At 43.3% G+C, this 23,108-nt stretch overlaps 1 protein-coding gene across 3 annotated transcripts in view; it reads right to left on the reverse strand.

Annotated features, from left to right (window-relative positions):
* Positions 1-5,328: 5,328 nt before the first annotated feature.
* The window catches only part of LOC118251697 (tropomodulin-2), a 34,754-nt gene continuing 16,974 nt past the window's right edge, over positions 5,329-23,108 (reverse strand). For all 3 annotated transcript variants that reach the window (XM_050712944.1, XM_035554137.2, XM_035554138.2), the window contains exons 4-10: positions 16,434-16,556; positions 14,770-14,856; positions 12,046-12,176; positions 11,331-11,438; positions 10,930-11,073; positions 10,454-10,598; positions 5,329-8,405 (exon numbers count right to left, since the gene is read on the reverse strand). In XM_050712944.1, the coding sequence (XP_050568901.1) occupies positions 8,371-8,405; positions 10,454-10,598; positions 10,930-11,073; positions 11,331-11,438; positions 12,046-12,176; positions 14,770-14,856; positions 16,434-16,556 (773 nt within the window). In that variant the 3' untranslated portion in view covers positions 5,329-8,370. The remainder of the gene's footprint in view (positions 8,406-10,453; positions 10,599-10,929; positions 11,074-11,330; positions 11,439-12,045; positions 12,177-14,769; positions 14,857-16,433; positions 16,557-23,108) is intronic.

Genomic DNA, 23,108 nt, shown 5'->3' on the forward strand with positions numbered 1-23,108 from the left:
ACCTAATGTCAGGCTTGCTAAAGTCAGGCAGCTGTTATAGGAGACAAGCAGACCCTTGCTAAGGGAGGCCCCTCATGCTGCTTTTCTTTGGGCTCATCTGCTGTACTGGACTGGAAGAGACAAGCATGAACATTGAAAGTACTTTGCCATGGCTGGGAACCAGCTGAACACATTTCTGCTTTTACCCCTCCTCCTCTTCAAATAGGAAACCTCAGGTGCAGTTGACCATTCCTCTCTGCTCAGATATGGATGAATGCTTGCTATAGCTTAATCAGAGATTAGAGGGACAGATTCCTTGGCTGGTTTTAATATGCAAATACTAACATCTATTAAAATGGTTAAGAAGTGGGTGTTCATTGGAGAGCTGTGTGTTTTGGTGGTTGCTATCCGAGATCCCTGACCTGGTGGAGTGTTACACCCATGGGTCCTCCCCACAGCCTGTGTTTGGGTGGCAGCCTGATGCTGGGCACAGAGCTCCTGGCTGCGCTTAGAGAAGTGCGAAGAAACAGATCAGAGCTACTTGAATATGAGAGAAGACATAGTCAGCTTGCACCTTGGTTTCTTGGAGACTGTAATAAAACTTCCTAGAGTGTCTGTGCATCAGTCAGAACTGAGAAGATTGACGTACGGGTAGATATATCAGAATAAAAGCAAGGGACCTGCATGGCAGCAGCAGCAGGTGGATGGCCAGAGGTCAATGGAGCTGGCTGCAGTCAGGCTGTCACTCCAGATCACATTCATACAGACTGACCCGGCGTTCCTTGTAGAAAATAAAGCATCTGGGCTTTGCACTGCTGTTGCTCAGGCTTGAGAGAGGAGTGAACAGATTGGAACACTGGAAGCATGAGGATATACACTCAGATTGCAGAAATAATATCAATCTTGTAAATAAGTTATTTTTCAGCTGTTTATACGTGAAACTTTCATACTGAAAAGAAACAGAAAGAAAAGCTGCCTCCAAAACTGTTCAGAGTGAGAAGGTGGAACAGAATATCTGTGTTCCCTGACACAGATTGCATTCGTGGTCAAAATTGCAAGGGACTTCAGCACAACCCATGTAAAGAATGATGCAGGACCAAACCCAGTTTGTGAAGAACCCTTTCCTTTTTGCAAAAGCTATGATGCGTGTAGAAATAAAATCCTATCTTGGAGATGGGAACCGGAGTGCATGACCTTATGAGTGACTCTGCAGCTGTATTCTCTGATTCTGTTATAACTGAAGAGCTGGGAATTTTCCTACGTAGTTCCCATGAGCACTCCCTCTGATGTTAGGCCCTACAAATCCCTACAGAACCACATCCTGGGACACAGATGTGTATTTTCTCACTGAGGTATTTCCTCATTTTCTTTGAGTCTCATCCCTTTTTTATTTTTTTTTTCTTGGCATGCAATAGCAAAGTCGAAAGATACTATGATATTTCAGAGTTAAAGCAATGACATAAATAAAGGCGGTCTTTGGGCAGGGAAGATGTTTTGTTTCTTTGTGCCTTTTGTTTAGTCAGCAGACAGGAGGAAACGTGAACCTGCTAGGAGAGAAGGGTCGAAAGCAAAAAGTTGGCCTTTCTGGGAAGCCACAGGTACGGAAATCGGAGGTGGGTGTTTACACTCCGTTACTATTGCCCAGCCAGGATGAGGTGCGCACTTCTTTACTGCTTCTGTCCCTGCCTGTGGCAGGGGGGTGGAATTAGATGATCTTTAAGGTCCTTTCCAACCCAGACCATTCTCTGATCCTCTTGTAGCTGGGAGGTGATCTGTGCAGGGTTTGCAAACAACCGAAGGTACAGCTGGCATTATTACAAGGGAGGGTTACTACGAATAAAGAGAGGATAGCTAAAGAAAGCAAGGTGGTGATGTATCTCTGTGAAGGATAACATGATGGTATCCCACTGACTGCTGGAAATAGCTACTGTTGATTGCTTTTGATTGTAAATGGCAATCACTGTAATGGCAATACAGACTTAGTAAAAGCTTCTTGGCTGAGATGTTCACCTGTAACAGAGATTATTTGTGAAGACCTATTTAACAGTCTCTGGGATGGCTCCTAGTTGTCTGCCCCCTTCACCTGCCTGTTCCCAAACTTGTATGTCTGTTGGCTGAACTGTGAACTTCCCTGGGACTGTAGAGCCCACAGTCTGTGAGGATATGTTCTGAGGTTTCTTTTGAACTGTCCTTACGCATGTGTAGTTATGTGTACCTTGTGGTGCCCGGTAATGTGCAGCATGGCTTCCAAGGGTCAGTGTAATGATTTCACTAACAGCCTGTAGGAGCTCTGCAGAGATACCTAAGCAGGCAATGTGCTTGTTTCCCCTGAAGCTTAAAGGGTTTTGTATGCAGCGGGAGAAATCAGTGTATGTTCTCAGTGTCTAATTCTAATGAGGTACCATATGGGAAACTGCTGAGATACTATGTGTGGAGAAAAGAGGAAGGCAAAGAAGTGCCCGTGTACTGAGGCTCATGCCAAGCCCATTTCATAGGGTTCCTGAGCAGAAGCTGGTCAAGGAGGGACCATTTGTCATAGTGCTTCTGCTACGTATTTCAGATACAACATCCTGACCAGACGATAGCAATCTTATGCCTACAACTGCATGTACCTTTTCATCGTATCCCTGTCAACAGTAATCCTTTCAGAACTGATCCTGACTGGGCTTCGTTTCTGTGTTGTACAAAAATTTCATAGAAAAGGAAATCATAGATGGCTCATGCCCCATGAAATAACAGTAGCTCTATGGTAAACTAGCTTACAGCAGAAGATGGATTTCTTGATTAATTTTATAAGTAATAGGAGAGTGGTTCATTCTTTGGAAAACGTTATTGGTTTCACTAGAAAATGTTTAGCCTTGTTGAGTGCCACTGCAGATGTGTCAATGATAGATGATTCTCAATGAGACTAATGGAGTTTTTTTTAATCACAAAGCTAGAAATGTGAATTGGGTTCTAAATTTTTCAAAACAGAGAAATCTCTTTTCTGAGTTAGTGATGGAGGAAACATGCGATCCAGTCTTTGCAGCTCCAATGGCACAACTCATAATAAATTGCACTCACTTCAAAAAAGAGCAGCAGTCTGCAGAAATCTATTACTGCTTTGTCAGGTAACTCATCAGAGATCAGGCCCAGTCAGCATGGGTTTATGAAAGGCAGGTCCTGCTTGACGAACCCGATCTCCTTCTATGACAAAGTGATGCGCTTGGTGGATGAGGGAAAGGCTGTGGATGTGGTCTACCTTGACTTCAGTAAGGCTTTTGACACCATTTCTCACAGCATTCTCCTCAAGAAACTGGCTGCTCTTGGCTTGGACTGGCGTACGCTTCGTTGGGTTAGAAACTGGCTGGAGAGCCGGGCCCAAAGAGTTGTGGTGAATGGAGTCAAATCCAGTTGGAGGCCACTCACTAGTGGCGTCCCCCAGGGCTCAGTACTGGGGCCAGTCCTCTTTAATATCTTTATCAATGATCTGGATGAGGGGATCGAGTGCACCCTCAGTAAGTTTGCTGATGACAACAAATTAGGTGCGTGTGTCGCTCTGCTCGAGGGTAGGAAGGCTCTGCAGGAGGATCTGGATAGGCTGGAGCGATGGGCTGAGGCCAACTGTATGAAGTTCAACAAGGCCAAGTGCCGGGTCCTGCACCTGGGGCACAACAACCCCAAGCAGCACTACAGGCTGGGAGATGAGTGGTTGGAAAGCTGCCTGGCAGAGAAGGACCTGGGAGTATTGGTTGATAGTTGGCTGAATATGAGCCAGCAGTGTGGTCTGGTGGCCAAGAAGGCCAACAACATCCTGGCTTGTGTAAGAAGCACTGTGGCCAGCAGGGCTAGGGAAGTGATTGTCCCCCTGTACTCGGCTCTGGTGAGGCCGCACCTCGAGTACTGTGTTCAGTTTTGGGCCCCTCACTACAAGAAGAACATGGAGGTGCTTGAGAGAGTCCAGAGAAGGGCAACGAAGCTGGTGAGGGGTCTGGAGAACAAGTCTTACGAGGAGCGGCTGAGGGAGCTGGGATTGTTCAGCCTGGAGAAGAGGAGGCTCAGGGGCGACCTTATCGCACTCTACAGGTACCTTAAAGGAGGCTGTGGCGAGGTGGGGGTTGGTCTATTCTCCCATGTGCCTGGTGACAGGATGAGTGGGAATGGGCTAAAGTTGTGCCAGGGGAAGTTTAGGTTGGATATTAGGAAAAACTTCTTTACGGAAAGGGTTGTTAGGCATTGGAATAGGCTGCCCAGAGAAGTGGTTGAGTCACCATCCCTGGAAGTCTTTAAAAGACGTTTAGATGTTGAGCTTAGTGATACGGTTTAGTGAAGGTTTAGTGTTAGTGTTAAGTCAGAGGTTGGACTAGGTGATCTTGGAGGTCTCTTCCAACCTAGATGATTCTGTGATTCTGTGAAATCGAACTGCAGGTAACGAAAATATTAAGCGTTGTAGAATAAGAGTTCTGTTTTCCAGTCATCTTCATTTTTTCACTGTGTATTCTAGAGCTGTGACATACACTGAAAGCAAATGTAAGAATGCTAGTAATACAACCTAGTCTTGGAATATGGGATATAATTTTCTAAACAATGCAAGATGCTGAAGAGAGGTTGGATGCCAGACTGTTACGGTATGTAGCTGTCTAAAGACAGGAACGATATCTCATGTATTTAAACTTCATTGGAGCTGGTACCTTGTCACTCCTGAAAATCCCACTCCTGTGCATGTGCATCTTTAGATGCGGAGATGCATCACAAAGTCTGATCCAGATCCTCTCAGATACTGACATGTTCTGAAAACGGGCATTTAAACTTCCCATTTATCTGCTTTTGGACAAATGTGCAATTCTTTATGCTGCCTTTTTCCTCTGAGAAGCTCAGAGCTCTGCAAGCATTCACCCAACTGGGAGACAGGGAAGTATTAGGCTGATGTTAGAGTTGTGCAACTGAGGCACAAACAGGCCTGAGGAACTTGTTTTAAATGCCAGGGGAGGCCTGTTACACCCCGGAGGGGAATCCAGGTCTCCCTGCTCCCAGCCCTGGTTCTGAGCACACAGCAATCACTCAATCCAGTGCACATAATGGGGTGGGGAGGGAAGGGGAAGCCTGACAGAAGATCAAGCCATGTGGGAGCTGCAGGAGCCGCACTGGAGGAACCGGCCTAATCTGATGTCAGAGCATTGAGGGAGGTCTGATTCAAGGCACAAAACCACAAGAAATTGCAAAAGCCCAATTCTTTATGAATATTTATTTAGAAAAACCACGATGTTGGGGAGTCACTGTTACATAGCGTGGTAATTCCCTTCCGCTTGAGTAATATGCACCACGGTGTGCGCATGCAGTTACTTATGTTCCAGCGATAACATCTTCACCTAGAGTTTAACATGTACACCACACTGTCCTTAGTGCACGCTACCAGTCACATACATGTTAGGACACGAACAAAGTTGAGCTTTTCCATGAAAAAACTGTATAAAAAATAGAAACAAAACTGAAGCTGTCAACACGAGAAGCAATGTGCAAAAGTAGACGAAGTTACTCCTGAAGGTTTGCTTAAGAAAAAGGACTCTTCTGTCCCTGTCCCCCATTCAGGATCAAGTATGCTAGATGAAAGTGTAGCACTAAAAGGGACTAGTCACATCCTGCCCCCCTTCCTGTTACTTGCAGGGATTTAACCAGCTAAATCGTCCTATAAATACGGAAATCTGCCTTCAAGCATCACCATCGTATGCTGTTGTATCAAACAGATCCTTTTATCGTTGCATCGTTTGTGATGCTCAAGGCCAGAGGCTGACCAAGCCCTTGTGTGGGGCATACAGAGAGGCAGGACAGATGTCCCCGGTCACTGAGAGAGGGGCAGAGGCTGGCAGAAGCTGCCTGGAGGAAAGGGCGAGGCCCCGCCAGTTCTGCTCACGTGCTGGAAGGAGCCAGGGCCCCGCCGAGAGGTGCGTGGCTCCGGGTGCTGCCTGCTGGTGCCTGCTGGGGCTGGTGTTGGAGATGGTGCTCGAGTGCCTGAGGAGTCATCCCCGCAGAGGCAACGTGCCTGTGCGAAGAGCATGGCAGATGAAGGGAAGGAGGCGGCCGCTTGGCCTTCCCGAGCGGTTACCTTGGTCCATGACACAAACTGTAGCTGGCAGGAACAGAGCCACCTGACGGCGCAAGCACCTGCGTGGCTCGGAGCAAAGCTATACAGGATGGCATGCTGCAGACATGGAGAAGCAGCCAGGCCAACCCGTCCTTACGGAACGGCTGCATGCAAACACCGACACTTGAAATGGCAATTAAGACTAGAAATGGATTGCACTTGTTTCCCTTGCACGCATAAATGTACCGTCCTTAAAAAAAAGTTACCGACAAAAAAAATTAAAATACATTTTAAAAAAATGATGGTTGGAATTCCCTTAGTTAGAACAAAATAAAAGAAGGAAATAGGAACAGTGTGATTCTAATCACTGAGGTCTGTCAGCAACCAAAATCTTTTGGCTTTGGGGATGAGGACTCTTACTGCAAAGTCCAGTATCACCCTGCTAATCCACTTGTTTTTTAAGGGCTGCTTATTTAAGACCATGCAGAGTTATGACTGTGTTACAGAACTTGCTATTTTTAAAGGAATATCTGATTTTTTCCACAACAAATCCTGCATGGATCCAGGGAAAATTTCAGCAAGACTCCCGTGTTATGTTTTTTACTTGCAAAGCAAAGGTTGTGGCCTTTTTCTGAGGAAGGGAAGGAAGGTGGAAACTGTAAAGACTAGGAGCTCTCCAGGGAAGTCAGCTGTGGATACTGTACTTCAGATCCCAACACAGCAGCCTACTTCAGCAAATTAGTTTAGGCGCGATTGAAGTGTATATTAGTCATTGTGGACCCTGTGAAGGCAAGTATCCTACAGGAAGAGCCTTGCCTCAGACCTACTCATTTCCATGAAAAAGGCACGGAGGGAGAGTGCATCCCCTTAGCTTGCACTCCAGCTTTGTGCAGCCAAACCCGTGCTGGGGTCTCCTGATGCCTGGAGGCTTTCTGCAAGCATTGGAGTCAACAAGATGCCTAACCCAAGTCTCCCTTAGCTTCACAGGATGCTTACAGACAGCCAAAATGAACCCCTGGCTGTTTGTCAGAGGCAACTGTTGGCAGTGTTAAAACAGTGGTAGAGAATAATTCTAAGCTGTAAAATTCACAAAGCAAAATATCAGACTTAATTCTTACTAAAATGTTGATGCTGTTGCAGGTCGGGGTTAACCACTGCTTCATGAGTGCTTTCCACGGGGTTAAGAATTTGTACAGCATCTGAGTTAAGGCCTGATTTAGCAAAGCGTTTGTGCCTATGCTTAAAACTGCCCTTACTTAGCCAAGCACTAACACAAATACCTGACTGAAGCCTATAAATAAAGTTCTGCAGTTGGTCCAACTACCCTCGTCGTGTTTTTTCCTGGTGGCATAGCTGCTGTCCAGGATTAACTAGTTAATTAACCTTCATCTAAAAGGTCCTGAGAACAGTTCTATAATACTAACAAATGTACATAAACAACAACTTAAAAAGGTCAAACACATGGCTCAATGCAAAACAAATATCGCGTAGAATACTTGTTTAGATTAATAGCTGTAAACTGTGCATTCTAGTAAAAAACAAAAACCTGTTGGCCTAGGAAAAAAAAAATCTAACATTCAAAGTATCCAGGATTGGCAGCACTACCATTACTTTACTCTCTGGGGTAAAGATAGCAAATGCCAGTATAACATTGCAAAACGATCCACCTAAGCTTATGTAAACAAGTATGCTTTGACAACATTGGTATACCTCGGTGTGATCCTTCACTCGGACTGGGACGCGTGGAGCCCCGCAGCAGGGTGCTGTTCGGCACCGTCCCCCTGCCCAGGTCCTGCTGCAGGAGAGGGGCTTGGGGTGAGACCCCACAAACCTGTGGTGGTGTTACTAGTTCTACTCCTAGGAGCATCCCATTGCAGGACTCAGTTCAGCAGGACTGTACACACAGAAGTAAGGATTGATTATTTGCAAACATAAGGCATTGCAGGACTTGGCCCTAAAGTTTCTATTTTCAGCAGAGGATCCCTTATCCATACATGAGATCATATTTTAACACATGGAAGTGTCTAAAGTAAGGGTCAATGTCACTATACGTTATGCTCAGTAACACAGTTAAGATTCTGCATATTGGTTTCAGATATTGTGAAACTTTCATTAAATTCAAACCAACTATTAATCTTTCATAAGAATTAAATTAACTATGGAAGTTAAAAGTGATCAGGCTGCATTTTCAAGGTTAAGAGGAAACATTAACAGAAACAAGCAACTCCCATTGCAATGGTTTTCCAGTGTCTTGCCTTCTGACCAGTGAACGCTCTGAGAGTGCAGCTGCTGGCAGGCTCCGGTCTTGCCTTGCATCGGCCGTGGCGTGGCTACTGCCGCTCTGCCTCCACTCGCTTCTTGCGAACTGGGCCAATAAAACAAGAAAAGAGTGGTCAGTATTCCTTTCCTGAGAACATGAGTGCTTTTCTCAGTGACACACTCTTCCCTGTGATGTGCATAAGAAGGAAGGAGCTTCTAACAAATACCCCGCAGTATTATGTCCATAAATGCCATAATTAATAGATCTTACTGCTAAACAAAGTAAAGCTATCTAAACTGCATTTTTCTATACCACAGACTGTAGGATTTCACCAAGTGTTCAAATCAATAACTTCCCTATGAAAATCAGATTCTGATGGAGAGCTTTTAGATGATGGAGAATTCACCATTTCCAGTGCTTCCTCCCAGTGGCTCCATTTAGATTTTTATTACAGTTTTATTGCCCTCATTAAAGCCACTGTGTTCCAACCAAGTTGATACTGGTCTGCTCTGGTCTGCGTGGCAGTGCTCTGGATTACTTAAGCATTATGCACCAAAAATGAATAACTTTGTTAATTGCAGGGGTCTCTGTTGTAGGTAAGCAACATTCATAATCTCTTACAAAATAATTTGAAGTGACGGTATCAGTGAGTCCTGGCAATGAGGAAAATACCATACTGGACCTTAAAATGTCTGTTTAAACTTCATGTGCTGTGATCACATCAGCCATCAAATAGTACCTTAAGCAACTCTAGATTCTTACTAGAAACAGAGTAGGTTTAAATTGCCATTTAGCAAAGAAAAATGAGATCAGCTTTGTGTTACGGACAGGATTATTTTGGCAAGAAGACCCATGTGAATGTTTACAGCACTTAAAGTAGATTACAGCTGGTATAGAGCAGGTGTGGCTAGGCAGCATTTGCTGCTCTGTACTCTAGTAAAAATGCATTGAGTCTCCTCTGACTTGGCCAGATAAGATTAGCAAGGGTCTCCTGTTCATGTGATGCAAGTTGGTGTTGCATCAAACTATCATGTCCTGTTTTCTGATATTAAAGTGTTTTAGTAAAGAACAAAAGCAATAAAACTAGATGAATGAACACTTTTCACTACAATAGTCAATAGCAACAGTATATAACTACAAAAATCCTGTTACTTTGCTATCAGAAGGTTTATTTCAGGGTGTTTTCTTGGCAAACAGATCGTACTACTCCAAAGTCTTCATCATATAATCAGTCATTTGTGTCTTTCAGTGTTTTGTTGTTTTATTCAAAGTGTTCTGCCCTGCTAAATCTTGAATAAAACCATACAATACAAAACCAGGAAAATGAAGATTAGGTACAGGATGTATGTCTAATGTCAGTCAATTAAATAGTGGAAAAAAAGTCTTTCTCTCTTTGTTGGTGGGATGTTTTAAACGCTGTTCTACAAAAGCTAATAGTTTCAGGAACAGAAGTTTATCACAGAAATGCTAATAATTGAAACTGCTAAAACATAATGTTATGCGTGAAAGAAGTGGGTTCTAGTTCAATTTTTATCTTAGTTTTCACTGAGAAAAACCCAACCAAAGGCATCATGATTTGGTGTTATCAATCAATTCTACTTTGTAGAGTTTATTGTATTTCTTTATTTTTCCATGAACTAGTCCCGCCTAGCCAGCTCCTCCCTGTGCTGTGTCTCAGGCACACAGGGCCGAGCACACCACACTCAGGTAAAACGTGCAAAGCTTTCCTGTCCGCGCCTGTAATTAGGCAGTCAGGCAAGTCGTCCTTGCTCCCTAGGTTGGCCAGGCATGCTCTGTTGTGGTCAGGGCAAAGAGGCGAGGACTGGGGTGTTCCCTGAGCAAACAGGATGGGTTTGGCTCTCTGCACTGACTGGCCAGAAGAGCTGATGGGGCAGCTGGGAATCCAGGGTGCTCCACAGAAAAGGCTGCAGTTCCCCCCTTCCCAGCACCAGCGGGAGAAGGATAGTAGCTCTTAATCACAGTAAGATCTTTGCTGTCCTGTCCAATAGAGCTTGTGGAGCTATGCATCACCCCTCACATAGAGCGGATTGGATGTTGCAAAGTTATGTTGAGCCTTGAGTACAGACAGGAAGAGTTGTGTCTTGGGCTTGGCTCACCAGAACAGCTGATGAATGGATGTAATAGTATCTTACCTAGATCGTTGTTTTTAGTGATTGCCGCTGCTACCCTGGTTCTTGGGCCCTGCTTTGTGAACTGGTACCCAAACTTGAGAATCTTGGAGTTCTCCTCCAGCATCTTGGCAATCTCCATCTCTACAGCCGTCCCCAGCTGCTGCCTCTGTTGGTGACATGGTGAAATGTCCCCAAAAGAAAAGAAAAGAAAAGAAAAGATTTGCTCTCAAATGAGAGAGAAGTGGTAATATTTCAGTACTGTGATCAAACTACAAAGAGAATCCCTCCCGCCACCTCCAGACATTTGCTCTGGGTTTTATGTTTAGCTTTGACCATTTTTATTTGGATGTTTTCCATGATTTCATTGCATGGGACATAAGCTGCAGAATGACCGAGCCACAGAGGCTGCCTTGACTTCGCCCCCTCTAGGCAAACCCTCTGGGAATCCGTACAGAAGAGAGACAAAAGGGGACTGCAGTTCAATGCTCTCTCGTTACCTGGTTGTCAATTTTGATCTCTGTCAGGGATTCGTTCTCCTTCAGTGCATCAATCAGTGCCAAAATACCGGTCCCAGTGATGAAATTGGATTCTACATTCAGACTCTTCAATGTTTTGTTCACTTTCAGCATATCTGCAAATGCCTGAGGGGTCAAAAAGAGGGAATGAGATCAACTTCCTAAAAGCTTTAGGAAATGACGGAATCTGTAAAACATGGTTTAGTACCTACAAAGAAATAAAATACAGATAGGCTCAGAAGAACAGAGAGAGTTCAAAATAGATTGCACTTCCATCATGCATAGTATCAGGGAAATTCTGCAAGGGAAAATGACGGATGCATCCTAAAGCATACATTGACCTACTTGAACATTGTTTGTTTTCCAAACAGCATTTAACTTACAATAGCTACGGGGTCATTGCTTCGAGTAGCTGCAAGGCTGAATGTCTTCACGTGTGTGTTGCTTTCCAAAGCTTTTGCAAATTCTTTCAGTGTTGGAATAGGGATGTTCTGTATTCAGAAGATAAATCCAGTAATTAGGAAAGCCGGTCACAACATGAGACACCAGTTTTAATTGTTAGCAAACTGATCAATAGCCACAGGCTATGCAATTGACCCATCCCCAGTGCCTTTAAGAGCGCCCCAGCACGGACCGCTCGCACTGTGCTCAGAGCAGCACTCTGAGCCCAGGCGGCCGCCAGCACTAGGCTGCTTTGTCAGCATTGCCTTTAACTGGGTCAGGCCAATGCCAGCACGTGAGCCATCTCTGAGCTGCTTTCCTATTTTGCTGCTGGTGGTTCAGAGGCTCCGCATCCCAGCTCCTCCCCCATTTGCATGTGTGGGCTAATTGAATTAGGGCAGCGATGATTGTATAGTGCCCATGAGATCTCTAAAGAAAGGCAGCCAGCGTTCACCCCTTGGGCTTTTAATTGGTATCTGATTCAATATCAAGCATTGATGACCTTGGAGCCTTTCAAACAATTCCCTCCACTGCCCTCTCCTATATGTCCTGCTTTTTCTGTGCAGTACAGAGAGAAAAAAATGTAAAGCTAAAAGGGGATTGGAAATATTTGAATAAACCCTTCTATGAGGATGTAAATTAAACCACAGCATCTACCTTTATGTTGTTCAGGTTAATTTCTGTGAGACTAGGATCATTTGCTTTTATCCTTTGTAAACTTGCTTCCACGTTGGTGGGATTAGGTGGCTCCTCAAAAATGGGCTTGACCTTTTCACCTTTGACCACATCTGCAACACAAGAGCTCATTAAATGTTGACATAAGGAACAGGCACGATCAGTAAGTTTGGCTCTTCAGCTGTCATTTAGGTCTGTGCTCAAGAAAGGGTTTACATGAACCCCAGAACTTGGAAGAGGAGCATTAGTCCTGCATCCCAGCCTTGCCCCTTGCCCCTTTGAGCACCCAGAGGCTGCAGCCGCAGCGGCCGGGCAGTACCATCACGGGAAGTTTCCTCCTTTAGGTACAAAAGTCCCAGCACAATTAATTAGAGCCAAAGCAGCTTTTAAGGTATAGGATGTAATATACAGCAAGGGCTGCTTTCTTCTCACTCTGACACCTGTAAAGGAAGGTGTGCTCAGAACATAGTCATTGCATTAGTGAGCAGACCTCTCTGCACCTCCAGATAGCCTGTGCTGACTGAACAGACTGTGATGAGGAGGCCCCTCCGTTCCCTTCTCTAGCCAGATGCTATCAGCCTTACTACAAATGCAATTAGCTCTTGTAAAATTGCAACATCTGCACTTTTTAAATAATAAAACTATCAAAGCATGAAAAGCAAGTCTGTCTGCCAGCACCAAGATATATGAAGTCATTGGGTATTCGTGCTCCAAAGAGATACTACTTTGACTGCTGGCAGCTGTGAGCTGTAAATATTCTTAGAAATGCATAAAAATCATAGTTTACAACACAATTAGTACTTCTAATTCCCAGGCATATAGTTGTGGGGATTAATTTATGAACGCTGACCACCCAAGCCTCTAGAGGCAAGAAAGCAATCTGTCACTGGCCACAAGTATGTTTGAACCCTTTCATTTTGTCACAGACAGATCAATGTACTATGCATTTCTGTTCAGTGCAAAGTTCATCCCATATCATGAGCCAAAACAAAACTAAATTTTTTTAGAACTTAGTAGAGATGAAGTCATACACAAACCTTGAGCTGGTTTTCACTTCACTCCCTTCTAACTCATTTTTATTTATTTTTATTTTTACCAATTCCCTGAGAGACCTTGCATATGCCTGACTAACACTCTAGCCTTCCTAGGGATTAGGAAGTCAAAAACTACTGGTACAACACACTTAGAGGGTTCGTTGTACCTTGGGTTCAAGGAAGGGAAGTAAAGAAAAACCAGCAGAGTGGGTTTGGTAGTGACACCCAGCTGGGAGCTGGGGACAGACCTGCCCCCATCCTCAGGCTAGGCAGCACATTACTCTCAGTCTACAGTCAGCAGTAGTCTTCATTTTCTACTTCTTGTTGCTTCCCATGAGTTTTATCTTGTTTCTTTAATCATGGCACCGTTTTGCCACGTTGGTGGGCAACTTCTGAGCTGCATCTCCATCTTGTCCTGTAGTGTGTCACTTGGCCAAGGGAGGCATTGCTTTTGGACCACAGAATAAAGTGATGTGGCAGGGCCATTTTTTGGTTGTTAAGGCTGCGCTTGGAGCGTAGTTTAGCTGACTCACATAGTGACTCTGTGCAACTAAAATAATTTGAAATCTATGTGGATTAGTAAATGTATGCAGCTGCCTGTTACAAGATAGATGGCAGCTTGCACAGGGCCCCACTAGGGAGCTTGCAGGGAGTCTTAACCCTGAGAAAAACGAAGTGACAAAGTGGCACAGTGTCCTGTCTACTTTCCCACCTTCTTTTTAGCAGTGACAGATGGAAACGAAAGTCCTTGGCAAGACAGTTGCTTTTCTCATGGCCTTGCAAGAAGAAAACACTTTTGAGTACCATTTCCTCAGTAAAGGGCATTCCACAATTTCGTCTCAAAAAGCAAAGTTACCCTACTTGGTATCCCAGAGCTTGAGGAGCCCTGGATCGAGGCTTGGCAGCTCCTAAGCCTATGACAAGCAAAACTTGGAGTGCAGACTTACCCCTCACCCCTGCCAGTTGTTGAGCTAAGGTCTGATACACCAAGGTCTGCTTTATTTAGTTGTACACATTTCTGGATTTAATAACTACAGTTCTTTCTGCTGGGGGGGATTTCCCGACTGATTATGCTTCCCGTACCTAAGGAGGCACATAACAGACGATGTTTAAAAAGGCTGCACAGAATTAATAGGAGGGAGAAGTAGATCCGAGAGAGCAGCCAGGGCAGGAACACCTTCCTGCAGTTTGTGCCACTGACTGCAGCGAGATGTGATGATTCTGGCCAGAGATGTGACTGCCAGGTTCGAGCCCAGTGGTTAGCAGTTGTTCTTCACTTGTGTAAATGTGCATACTCAGGGTGAGACAGCACGACCTGTGCTCTGGCCATCTCATATCTACAGCTCACTATTTTCTGCCTGCTGCCTAAAATGAAGTGTAATAAAAATATGTCTTGGCTTCTTAAATACTCCCGTCCTTTCAAACACGTCTGCAGAGCCAGATTTTGCTCCCCAGCAAAACAAAGCTCCTCAGGAATCATTTCCCTGCATAGTACTGCTGTCATTATAGATAATTAATTCTAAGATTGTATTTCCTATAAAGAACTCCCCCTCGTGATTAGTTAGGTCAATCAAAGTCAAGCCAAGTTGCATTACACTTAATTAAACCAATACACCCAACCTACAGGTGTCTAAAAGATGATGTATAGCCCACAAAATAAATGTTTGCTTACTTCTCACAATTTCTTTTCCATCTTTACTGCGGGCTCCTCCTTCATCGAATTTAGGGTTGTTGACCATGTTGTGCACTCCAAGAACAGCTATAAATGTGTAAATAGCAGAACAGGATACAATGTTAATGGCAGGAACAAAGATTGCAGACAAGTATCTGTTCCCCAGATAAAGAAACCCCGTATAAAACTTGAACTCCGCCTGGTGCTTGCGGGTAGTATGCAGGTCAGGGAAATGCCAGCTGGAAGGAGCTGCAGGGGTCACCTTGTCCAGCTTCTGCCACAAGCAGGAGTGCTGCCAACATTAACCAGGTCAGCTGTGGCTTTGTCTAGCTGGATCCTGAAAGCATCCAGCGATGGAAATCCCACAGTCTCTTTGGGTAGCTTGCTTCACTGCTAACACCGCTAATGATGTTTTTCAGTAATGTACAGCCTGAGTTCCTTATTGCTCCTCGTTGTATTGTTTGGCACATCAGGGAAGATTCTGGCTTTACATGTGGTTAGCTTAATAAATTGGTGTTTGTGCTGGGGGTTCTTACAGAAGCTTATAGATGCTAACACACTTGGGAAGAATATATTCCAGCACTTTAAAATAAATAGTAAGGATATAAGCTACTATGAGAGGAAATGACAAAAGAAACCAAAACTCCATAAAAGAAGCTTCAGACAAAGTTGTGTTCTGTGCAAATGAACTTCCCCAGTGTCAGAGAATAAATTGTGCTGTGTTTGCTGGTATTTCTCCCATAAATTGTCTGCTTGGACTTTTTGCTATAGGATCATGCATGAGTTAGAGGTTATTAACTTAATGCAGATTTTTACTGTTATTGTCATGTTTTTGTTATGAACAGTATTCTTTGTTCTGTAAGCACTGACAGTTGTTGCTACAGACTGGTTTTGAAACTCTGGGCAGTAGGTGTGTTCCTGGTTTTCATTAGACTTTGATACCTACAAACTCAGTCCTGAATGGCTGGCTCCCGGCCAGAGCTCAGCAGCACTTGGAACTTGATGCCATGAACTTCAGACTTCGTGCGAGGTGCCAGCTGCATTGTAACCCTGTGATTCCTGCGATACACCACATTTCAGTCAGAGACAAGGCTAATGCTTCCAGAAATGTGTGGTGTAGCCAAGAATTACAGAAGATAATGGCAAGATCGTGTCCTTTAGTGGGACAATGGAGTAGTTACAAGAGTTTTGAGTCTACTGTTGATCCAACCCAGATTCAGATTAATGGGATACATTGAAATATTTCGATTAGATTTCCTAAAGAAAAACAGAAAAATGTCAATGGAGTTGAAACTTCCCCACCAAAGTTTTTGTATGGATTAGAGCCCTGAAGCACAGAGCATGCACGTCAGCATGCACTAACATCAGTGGTCTCCAACACTGCAAACGCCCCAGCCTGCTGCCTGCCCCCTGTTGACCCTTCCCTTCCCAGACCACGTTAGCTGCCTTGTTTTCTCTCTTTGCCAGCCACACCAATTAGAAACAGATGAGAGAGGTCTGAGAAATGCCACAGGTACTGAGTCATGCCCGAAGTGCTCAGGGGCAGCGCCCATCTGCACGGTGACACTGCAGGTACCTGGCGCGTGACCGTGGGACACTCCTGGTGGGAGGTGTGGCGGGGAAGGGCCGGACCCATGGGGGCTCACACCTGCACATTATCTAACCTGCAAGGTCATAGAGCTCGGTGTCTGAGGCGCTGGCCAGGGCTTCTTCTAGTTCTGGATCCAGGGTCACTTTCTCTTCTGTACGAGTTTCTATGGGTTTTTCTTTAGGGATAAATATTTTTCCTAAGAAAAGAAAATAGCCAGAGTGAGTAAGGAGTTATTGTAACAACCCATCTGCCTCCTGGCAGTGAAGGGAATAGGTCTGTGACAATGGAACTGCTTGGAAAAATATCAAGGGCATGTTTTCCTGTTTCTTACTCGATGCTATCCTCAACACCAGGATCTTAATAATAAGAGTCTAAAAATAAAAGGTGCAGACTTGTGATCTGTGTTGGTGATTGTTACTATGGAAGCACATTTCCTAAGATAAATCCCCAGGAGCAGCGACAGCTGGGATTTTTCTGAAGTTCCTGTGGGCTTATATATGGTAGAATCAGGTCTACACAAAAACCTTGCAGACATCTCGTCCTGAGATTTAAACAAGGCACCAGAGGCAATTAAAACCATCCCCCCGCAAGAACCTTTCAGTTTACAAATTCCATGCAGGAGCCTGAAAGCTCTGCAAACCTAATCTCTTCAAGTGATTCAGTTTAATGCCCAGCCTTCCCATTGGCATTTCCCCTCTCTGCCTCCTGATGATCATTCACACAGGTAGCCTTCTCCTGATCATCTGTGCAGGCCTGAAAGGACTGAACCGAACCTCGTGTTCCTCAAGAGCTACTTGTTCCCTGACCTATTGGTTTGCTGTGCTTCATCTCTCCTGGGGTGCTACTGCTGCTGTGCTGGTAGCAGGAATTTCCCTGTGACATTGCCCAAAGACAGATCATCGGTCCATCTCCTGAAATGGAGAAACTGTAGGGTAAATCCAGGAACAACACACAAAGTCAAACTACTCCCTTAGCCCCTTGCTAGAGCTAATATCAATGCTGAGATGCTGCAACTGCAGGGAGTGAGGGCCTTGAGATTAAATTTAGGGCTGCACTTCAGTCACCAGTGGCACTGGGGTTTTTCTCCCACGTAGCGGGAGAAAAAGCCCATACAGTCAGTAATACATTAGCTGATGCCACATGCAACACACGGTGTCACTGCTCTGACAGGTCTGTGAATTCCCGTTTTCTGTTGTCCACTGCTGAGTGGTTCCCTCACCTTATCCCTGCCTACTACTTCTCACGCAGACTGTATAATCCCATTGGAATGAAGCTGTGATGGCCTTTGGATGCAGGTGGCTTTGGCTCACTGTCTACTTTAAACTGTCTTGTTTGTGCAGCTTTGTACATTCTGGATGTAATGCTAGAAGCACACCTTGTGGCTTTTTGAAATGCCTCTAAAATAGGTTAATTTTCATGGTCTCGGCAATATTAATTTTGTTACCTGTACAAAATACGAGAATTGCATTTACTGTTCAGACTTCTTGCCTCTTTTTTCAACACTGGCATCCTTACGTGACTTTAATTTTTTCCCATTATGGTCCAAAGTATCATTGCTATTTAGATAATACCCAATTCGTCTATCTCTTTCATACAAAGTTGTCTACAGCAATTTCTGTACTGTCAATGATGTCAATGAATAGGCTCAGGAAAAAAAAATAGGAAATTTCTGAAGCTGACAAGGTTTACTGATGTAGAATTTGACTCATTTGTTCTAGAGGTATTTGTACCAAGGCTAAATAATTTCAGAGTACAAAACTGGACAAAAGGTTATGCAGAAAGACAAAGTAGTATTGTATTATGATTCATTTTTCATGTGAAATTTTTAAGCAAGTCTTTTAACAAGAGGCTTCAAGGAGATAAAAGCCTTGGAAGGCCAAAGGTAAGAATCCTTTTCACTTTCACCATGCGCTAGGAAATATGAATCAGAGGCAGCCATCCCAGCGGCAACAAAAAAGTCGAGTGGCAAACTTGGGTGAGAAGTACTCTCCCTCTGAGAAGATGGATTACTCATGCTCTCCAGATTTCACAACAGTACAGGTGCTAAGATTTAAGACTTGCTCTGTACTGCTACTTCATCTGATGTGTTGGGTCGCAGTCTTCAGACACCACTGACCAGGAGTTAGCTGATGCAACCATGACTGGTTAGGATAACGCAGCAGGAAAAAAACATGACTATGTTGGAAGCTACAAGACCAAAATTAATCAGAATATCTGAGTAAATCAATAGTGAGGGGTACTGGCTGCAAAATGCTTTCCTTTTAGATAACTGGTGGTTCCCCAGGAGCTGTCAGTAATCAGTAGCTCATTTAAGATCTTGAGGGAATCCTACTTATCTTTATCCCGACCTATAACATTATCCCCTAACAGTTATACTCCATGGAGCCACAGCAGTGTGAACCATCTCAGACAGCCAGCAGTTCTTCAGAGCCTCAAAGCCCAGCCAGACTGCTAACAAATGCTGACAGAAATCTGTACTTTAGCATCAGTCTCCTCATAGCACCCATCCCAGGCTGCCCAAGACCCCAAAATGTCTTTGGGTTGTCTTGCTCCCTGATTCACATGGGCACTACTTGATCCCAGAGCTCCTTTCAAACAGCTTCTGAGAGGCATCTTTTCATGGCTGTATTTGGTGACAGGACTGCGGGACACTTCCATTTCAGAATCTCAAACTGTGAGATAAGAGGAGGCTAAATAATACTTTAAGTGGACACAGGACCTAAAGCCTTGGGTAAACTGGACGTAGTATGTATTTCAGTTGGGCCTTCTCTGTGAACTTTGGAGTGGGTAGGCCAAGTATCTTGTGTAGAAGGAAATCCAGGGGTAATGGAAACCAGTGCAGACTCATACTTTTTCCATGAAGTCCACATATATAGGAATATAATTTTTAAGCATTTGTTACAGGCATATGTAATTCTTGGATGGCAGCCCAAATCTTTTTAAATGTGTATATGACTCTCAGTGATAGTTTCATTTAAAACATTCTTGGCAAATGTTTTAGAAAAAATATTCTATTACTGGTTATATGAAATATTTCAAGGGGCAAGGTCATGTCAAAGATGATAATATATATCTTTAATATATGTAGGCCTTTCTGGCATCCAATGGCTTTATAAAAATATTCTTTTTTCTGCTATCTAGACAAGAACATTCTTTTGCATTAGCCCGCTGTGAAGAGATTCTGCAGCCTAACAGGTTAGAAGAGTTTATTATACATTTAGCACATTATTAGGAATTCATTACCTTTCCACCAGCAGCAAAACTGTGTGCCTGTCTTTATGTATGGTTGTCAACAAGTTTTCCTTTGTTATTTTAAGGACAGAGTTCAAATATCCAGGAGGTCCTCCTGGCCCCTCATCCATACGTTGTAAATTCATTTTATAGTGCCATCGTGGAATTCACTAACAACAATATGGATCGTGGCTTGCTTGTTTCAGTGGTCCAGCTTAGATTTTAAATGTATTATTTTTAAATATGTTGAAGCCTTGGAGGAATAGTGAAGTTTTATATATTTAAAATTAGATTTATGAAGAAAGGATGCTCTTCGTGGTGGTGTTTATGTCACTCTTTCTGTTCACGTTGAATTTCAGAATTTAGTTATATTGAGTTTGGTTAGAATGTGTTACATTTGCCTCCAGAATATGTTAATGTCCCATGCTAAGTCTTAGTAGTAATAGCTTATCTTTCTACCAAAGTAGTGACAAAAACATAGCAACAAAAGTTACGTCTATATGTGTCATACCCAACCTTCTTCAATGTTAACAACATCAAGATAACCATACTTATGTACAAAATTACACATTTTTGTATTTAACTGCAAAACAAATTTCCATTCTGGTAAAAATGAACTTGTAAGCATTACAATTTCATTTTATTTTTACACATGCATTTAACCCAAAAGATCTGGAATCAAAGCTGATTTTTTTCAACATGAAATTTTAAGTGTAAATCGATGGAATTCTCCCTTTCCTTCTGTCAAACAGAGATAGCTGCCTGTGGTGACCTGGATGACAACTGAGGTGGCTTATTATAATGCAGGGGACTTTGTGACTGTGAGTGTAGTGAGCAAAGATTTTTACTGGCTCAGTATAACAGCAGAACTATTCTTTTTCACACACTGCAGAACTTCTATTCAAATTGAAATAGGATATGGCTTGAGTCTTACTCAAAAAACGTTCAAGGGAAAAAAAAGTCCATTGAAAACCAGAAAGGATTCCGTAAAAAGGACTGAATGAAATTCAGAGAGACTTAGAAGATGAAAAGAAAACAAATTTTCTGGGAAAAAAAAAAAGTACTCTGGGTACAGTCATAAACCCCGAGATTTTGCCATTTGGTTTCAAGAAGCTGTGATTTCCTGCATTACACAAATGCCTCCTTTAAAGCAATGTCAAAGGAAAGCAAAGGAAATAAGACAGATCCCTATTCCATCTCCTTATACAATAATAGTTAACTACATGACTATTATTGTTATCTATAACAATATATGTGCTTATAGATGTAAGCACATCTATAGGAAAAGGTATTAATTGCGCAGGGAACTACTTCAGGTGTATTTTGCTGAAATACAGACTTTTATGAATAAATATAAATATAGATAAATATAAATAAAAATATAGAATAAAAATAGAATAAAAATATAGAATAAAAATAAAAATATAGATAAATATAAATATAGACTTTTATGAATAAATATAAATTGCCACCCTTTTTATTCACTAAGTATTTAGTATTTATTTCTACTTTGTACGAGCCCAAATGGCTCAACAAAGTGCATAGCAATGGGAAATAAGTTCATTTTTACTAGCTGTAAAAATGTCCTTTCTATCAGTTTTACAAACAATAGTTGTTTGATTTTATAATACAAATGCTTTTTCTGCCATAATTGTAAAATAATTACTTTCTTTTCCTATAAACCATAACTCAGATTATTGCACTTTCAAGAAAATATGTGGTTACACTTGTTACTGTTCAGTGAACCACTGACTACAGTGAGTGTCTGTTTATTCTCAGTTACAGCATGCTGTAACTCTAGGGTCAGAGCACTGACCTTAGAAGTGAAATTCAATGATCTTGGAAATCTGCCTTGCATAAGTCACAGACACCCGATTCACTTTTTCCATTTTGAACTATTCTTTTCTTTTGAGGCTTACTTAAATTCTTCCTTACAAATATTCTATGAAAACAGAGCTAAATTAATACTTACCAAGACTGTATTACTATTACGAAGAACAAAGCAGGCCAAGTTCAAATAAGTGTGAAGCTGAAAGCCAGTAGTAATTAAAATGCAGCATCATAATTGCTGCTGTGCTGTTACTCTTGAATTACTGACTGCATATTCTATGCCGTAAACATCAGGATAATGGAATAGGAAGGTTGCAAAGTTTAGCTTTCCAAAGTTGTTAAATCTATTGTGCATATACACAGAGCGACATTAAATTGCCCCAGCATCCCTGACCTTGAGCAGCATGCTGTGATTCTGCCACCTTCATTACGCCCTTTGAAGAATTCATCTGAAAATTACACTTTCTCAAATTCAAATAAAGAAGAGCCTACCTATCATCTTTAAGACAGAAGGGAGCCCAGAGTTTCACCAGACCCTCACAGGGATCACCACAACAGTTAGGCTCCCGCTACTCCTCTGGCAGCCCTCTGGATTACCACCCAGATTCACTGGGTCACTGACAGCAGCAGAAGGCTTTCATGGCTGATGTGGAGCAGCAGCAGAGGAGGAACAGTCAAGCTCTGTCGCTGGGTTTCAGGTTCTCAGGGGCATCAAAGAATCTTGAAACCTGGGCAAAGCTCCAGTTTCTCTCTGCCCTCTTTTCCCCCTCTGTTCCTTTCCCCATTGCCAGCTGTTCCTTCCCCATCTGTGTATTGTGGTCTTGCATATCTTTGAATCCTGACCCTTCCCACCACCTCCTTTCCCTCTGCCCTCTCTTTCCTATCACTGCTGTCTTCTACAGCTCCTTTCCCCAGAGCTGCCGCATCCAGTCCCTCACCCTGAGCATATTCATACAGCTTCTCACAAAGACAATCCCTCCACTACTCTGCACCAAACTCCCTTCTGGCCGTTTACTCTTTCTTCTCCTGTACAGCTCCTTTGCAAAGCACTGTCAGAACAAGAGTCTCCCTGCCTTGGCTGTGGTGTGACAGCAGCCTCTCAGATGAGGAACTGTGAAGAGCATCCAGCACTGCCCACGCAACCCCGAGTCGACCACGCCAGGTCTCTGGGTGCAGCTCTGTTGTCATATGTGCTGTCTGCACATGGAGGCAGCTCTGAGGACATGACTAATACTCACTGCAGGAGGAATCTGGAGACTACTGGAACAAACTGGAGGTACAAGTACAGTATCTCTAAGTTTCCAAATTCAAGTATATTTCCCTGGAGATTGCAAAGGGCATACATTTCAGGTCCTGTCTTCAAAGCATGGAGGCACTGTAGCTCATAAAAAACAGCTGGAAAAATTTACTTGAGATGGCTAAAACAATGTGTTTTCTCCTAATCTTGTTCTTGGAAACAGCTGAGTCCTTTTTGCTGACACTTTCCAAAAATTCAGCCTGAGGCAGACTCTCAGCATGGGAAATTTCAGTGTAAACTGTGCAAGTTTGGCAAAGTCATGAGCAACTAAAACAAGGTCTTACAAAAGCAAGCAGTGAAAGACATTGGCTACAGGCATTACTGTCAGCAACAGCAGCACTTTTCATGCTTTAGGAGATGAACAACAGTTCTAAATTTAAGCCTTGAAGA

This window comes from Cygnus atratus, chromosome 11, assembly GCF_013377495.2.
Source record: "Cygnus atratus isolate AKBS03 ecotype Queensland, Australia chromosome 11, CAtr_DNAZoo_HiC_assembly, whole genome shotgun sequence".
In the NCBI taxonomy this organism is placed as follows: domain Eukaryota; kingdom Metazoa; phylum Chordata; class Aves; order Anseriformes; family Anatidae; genus Cygnus; species Cygnus atratus.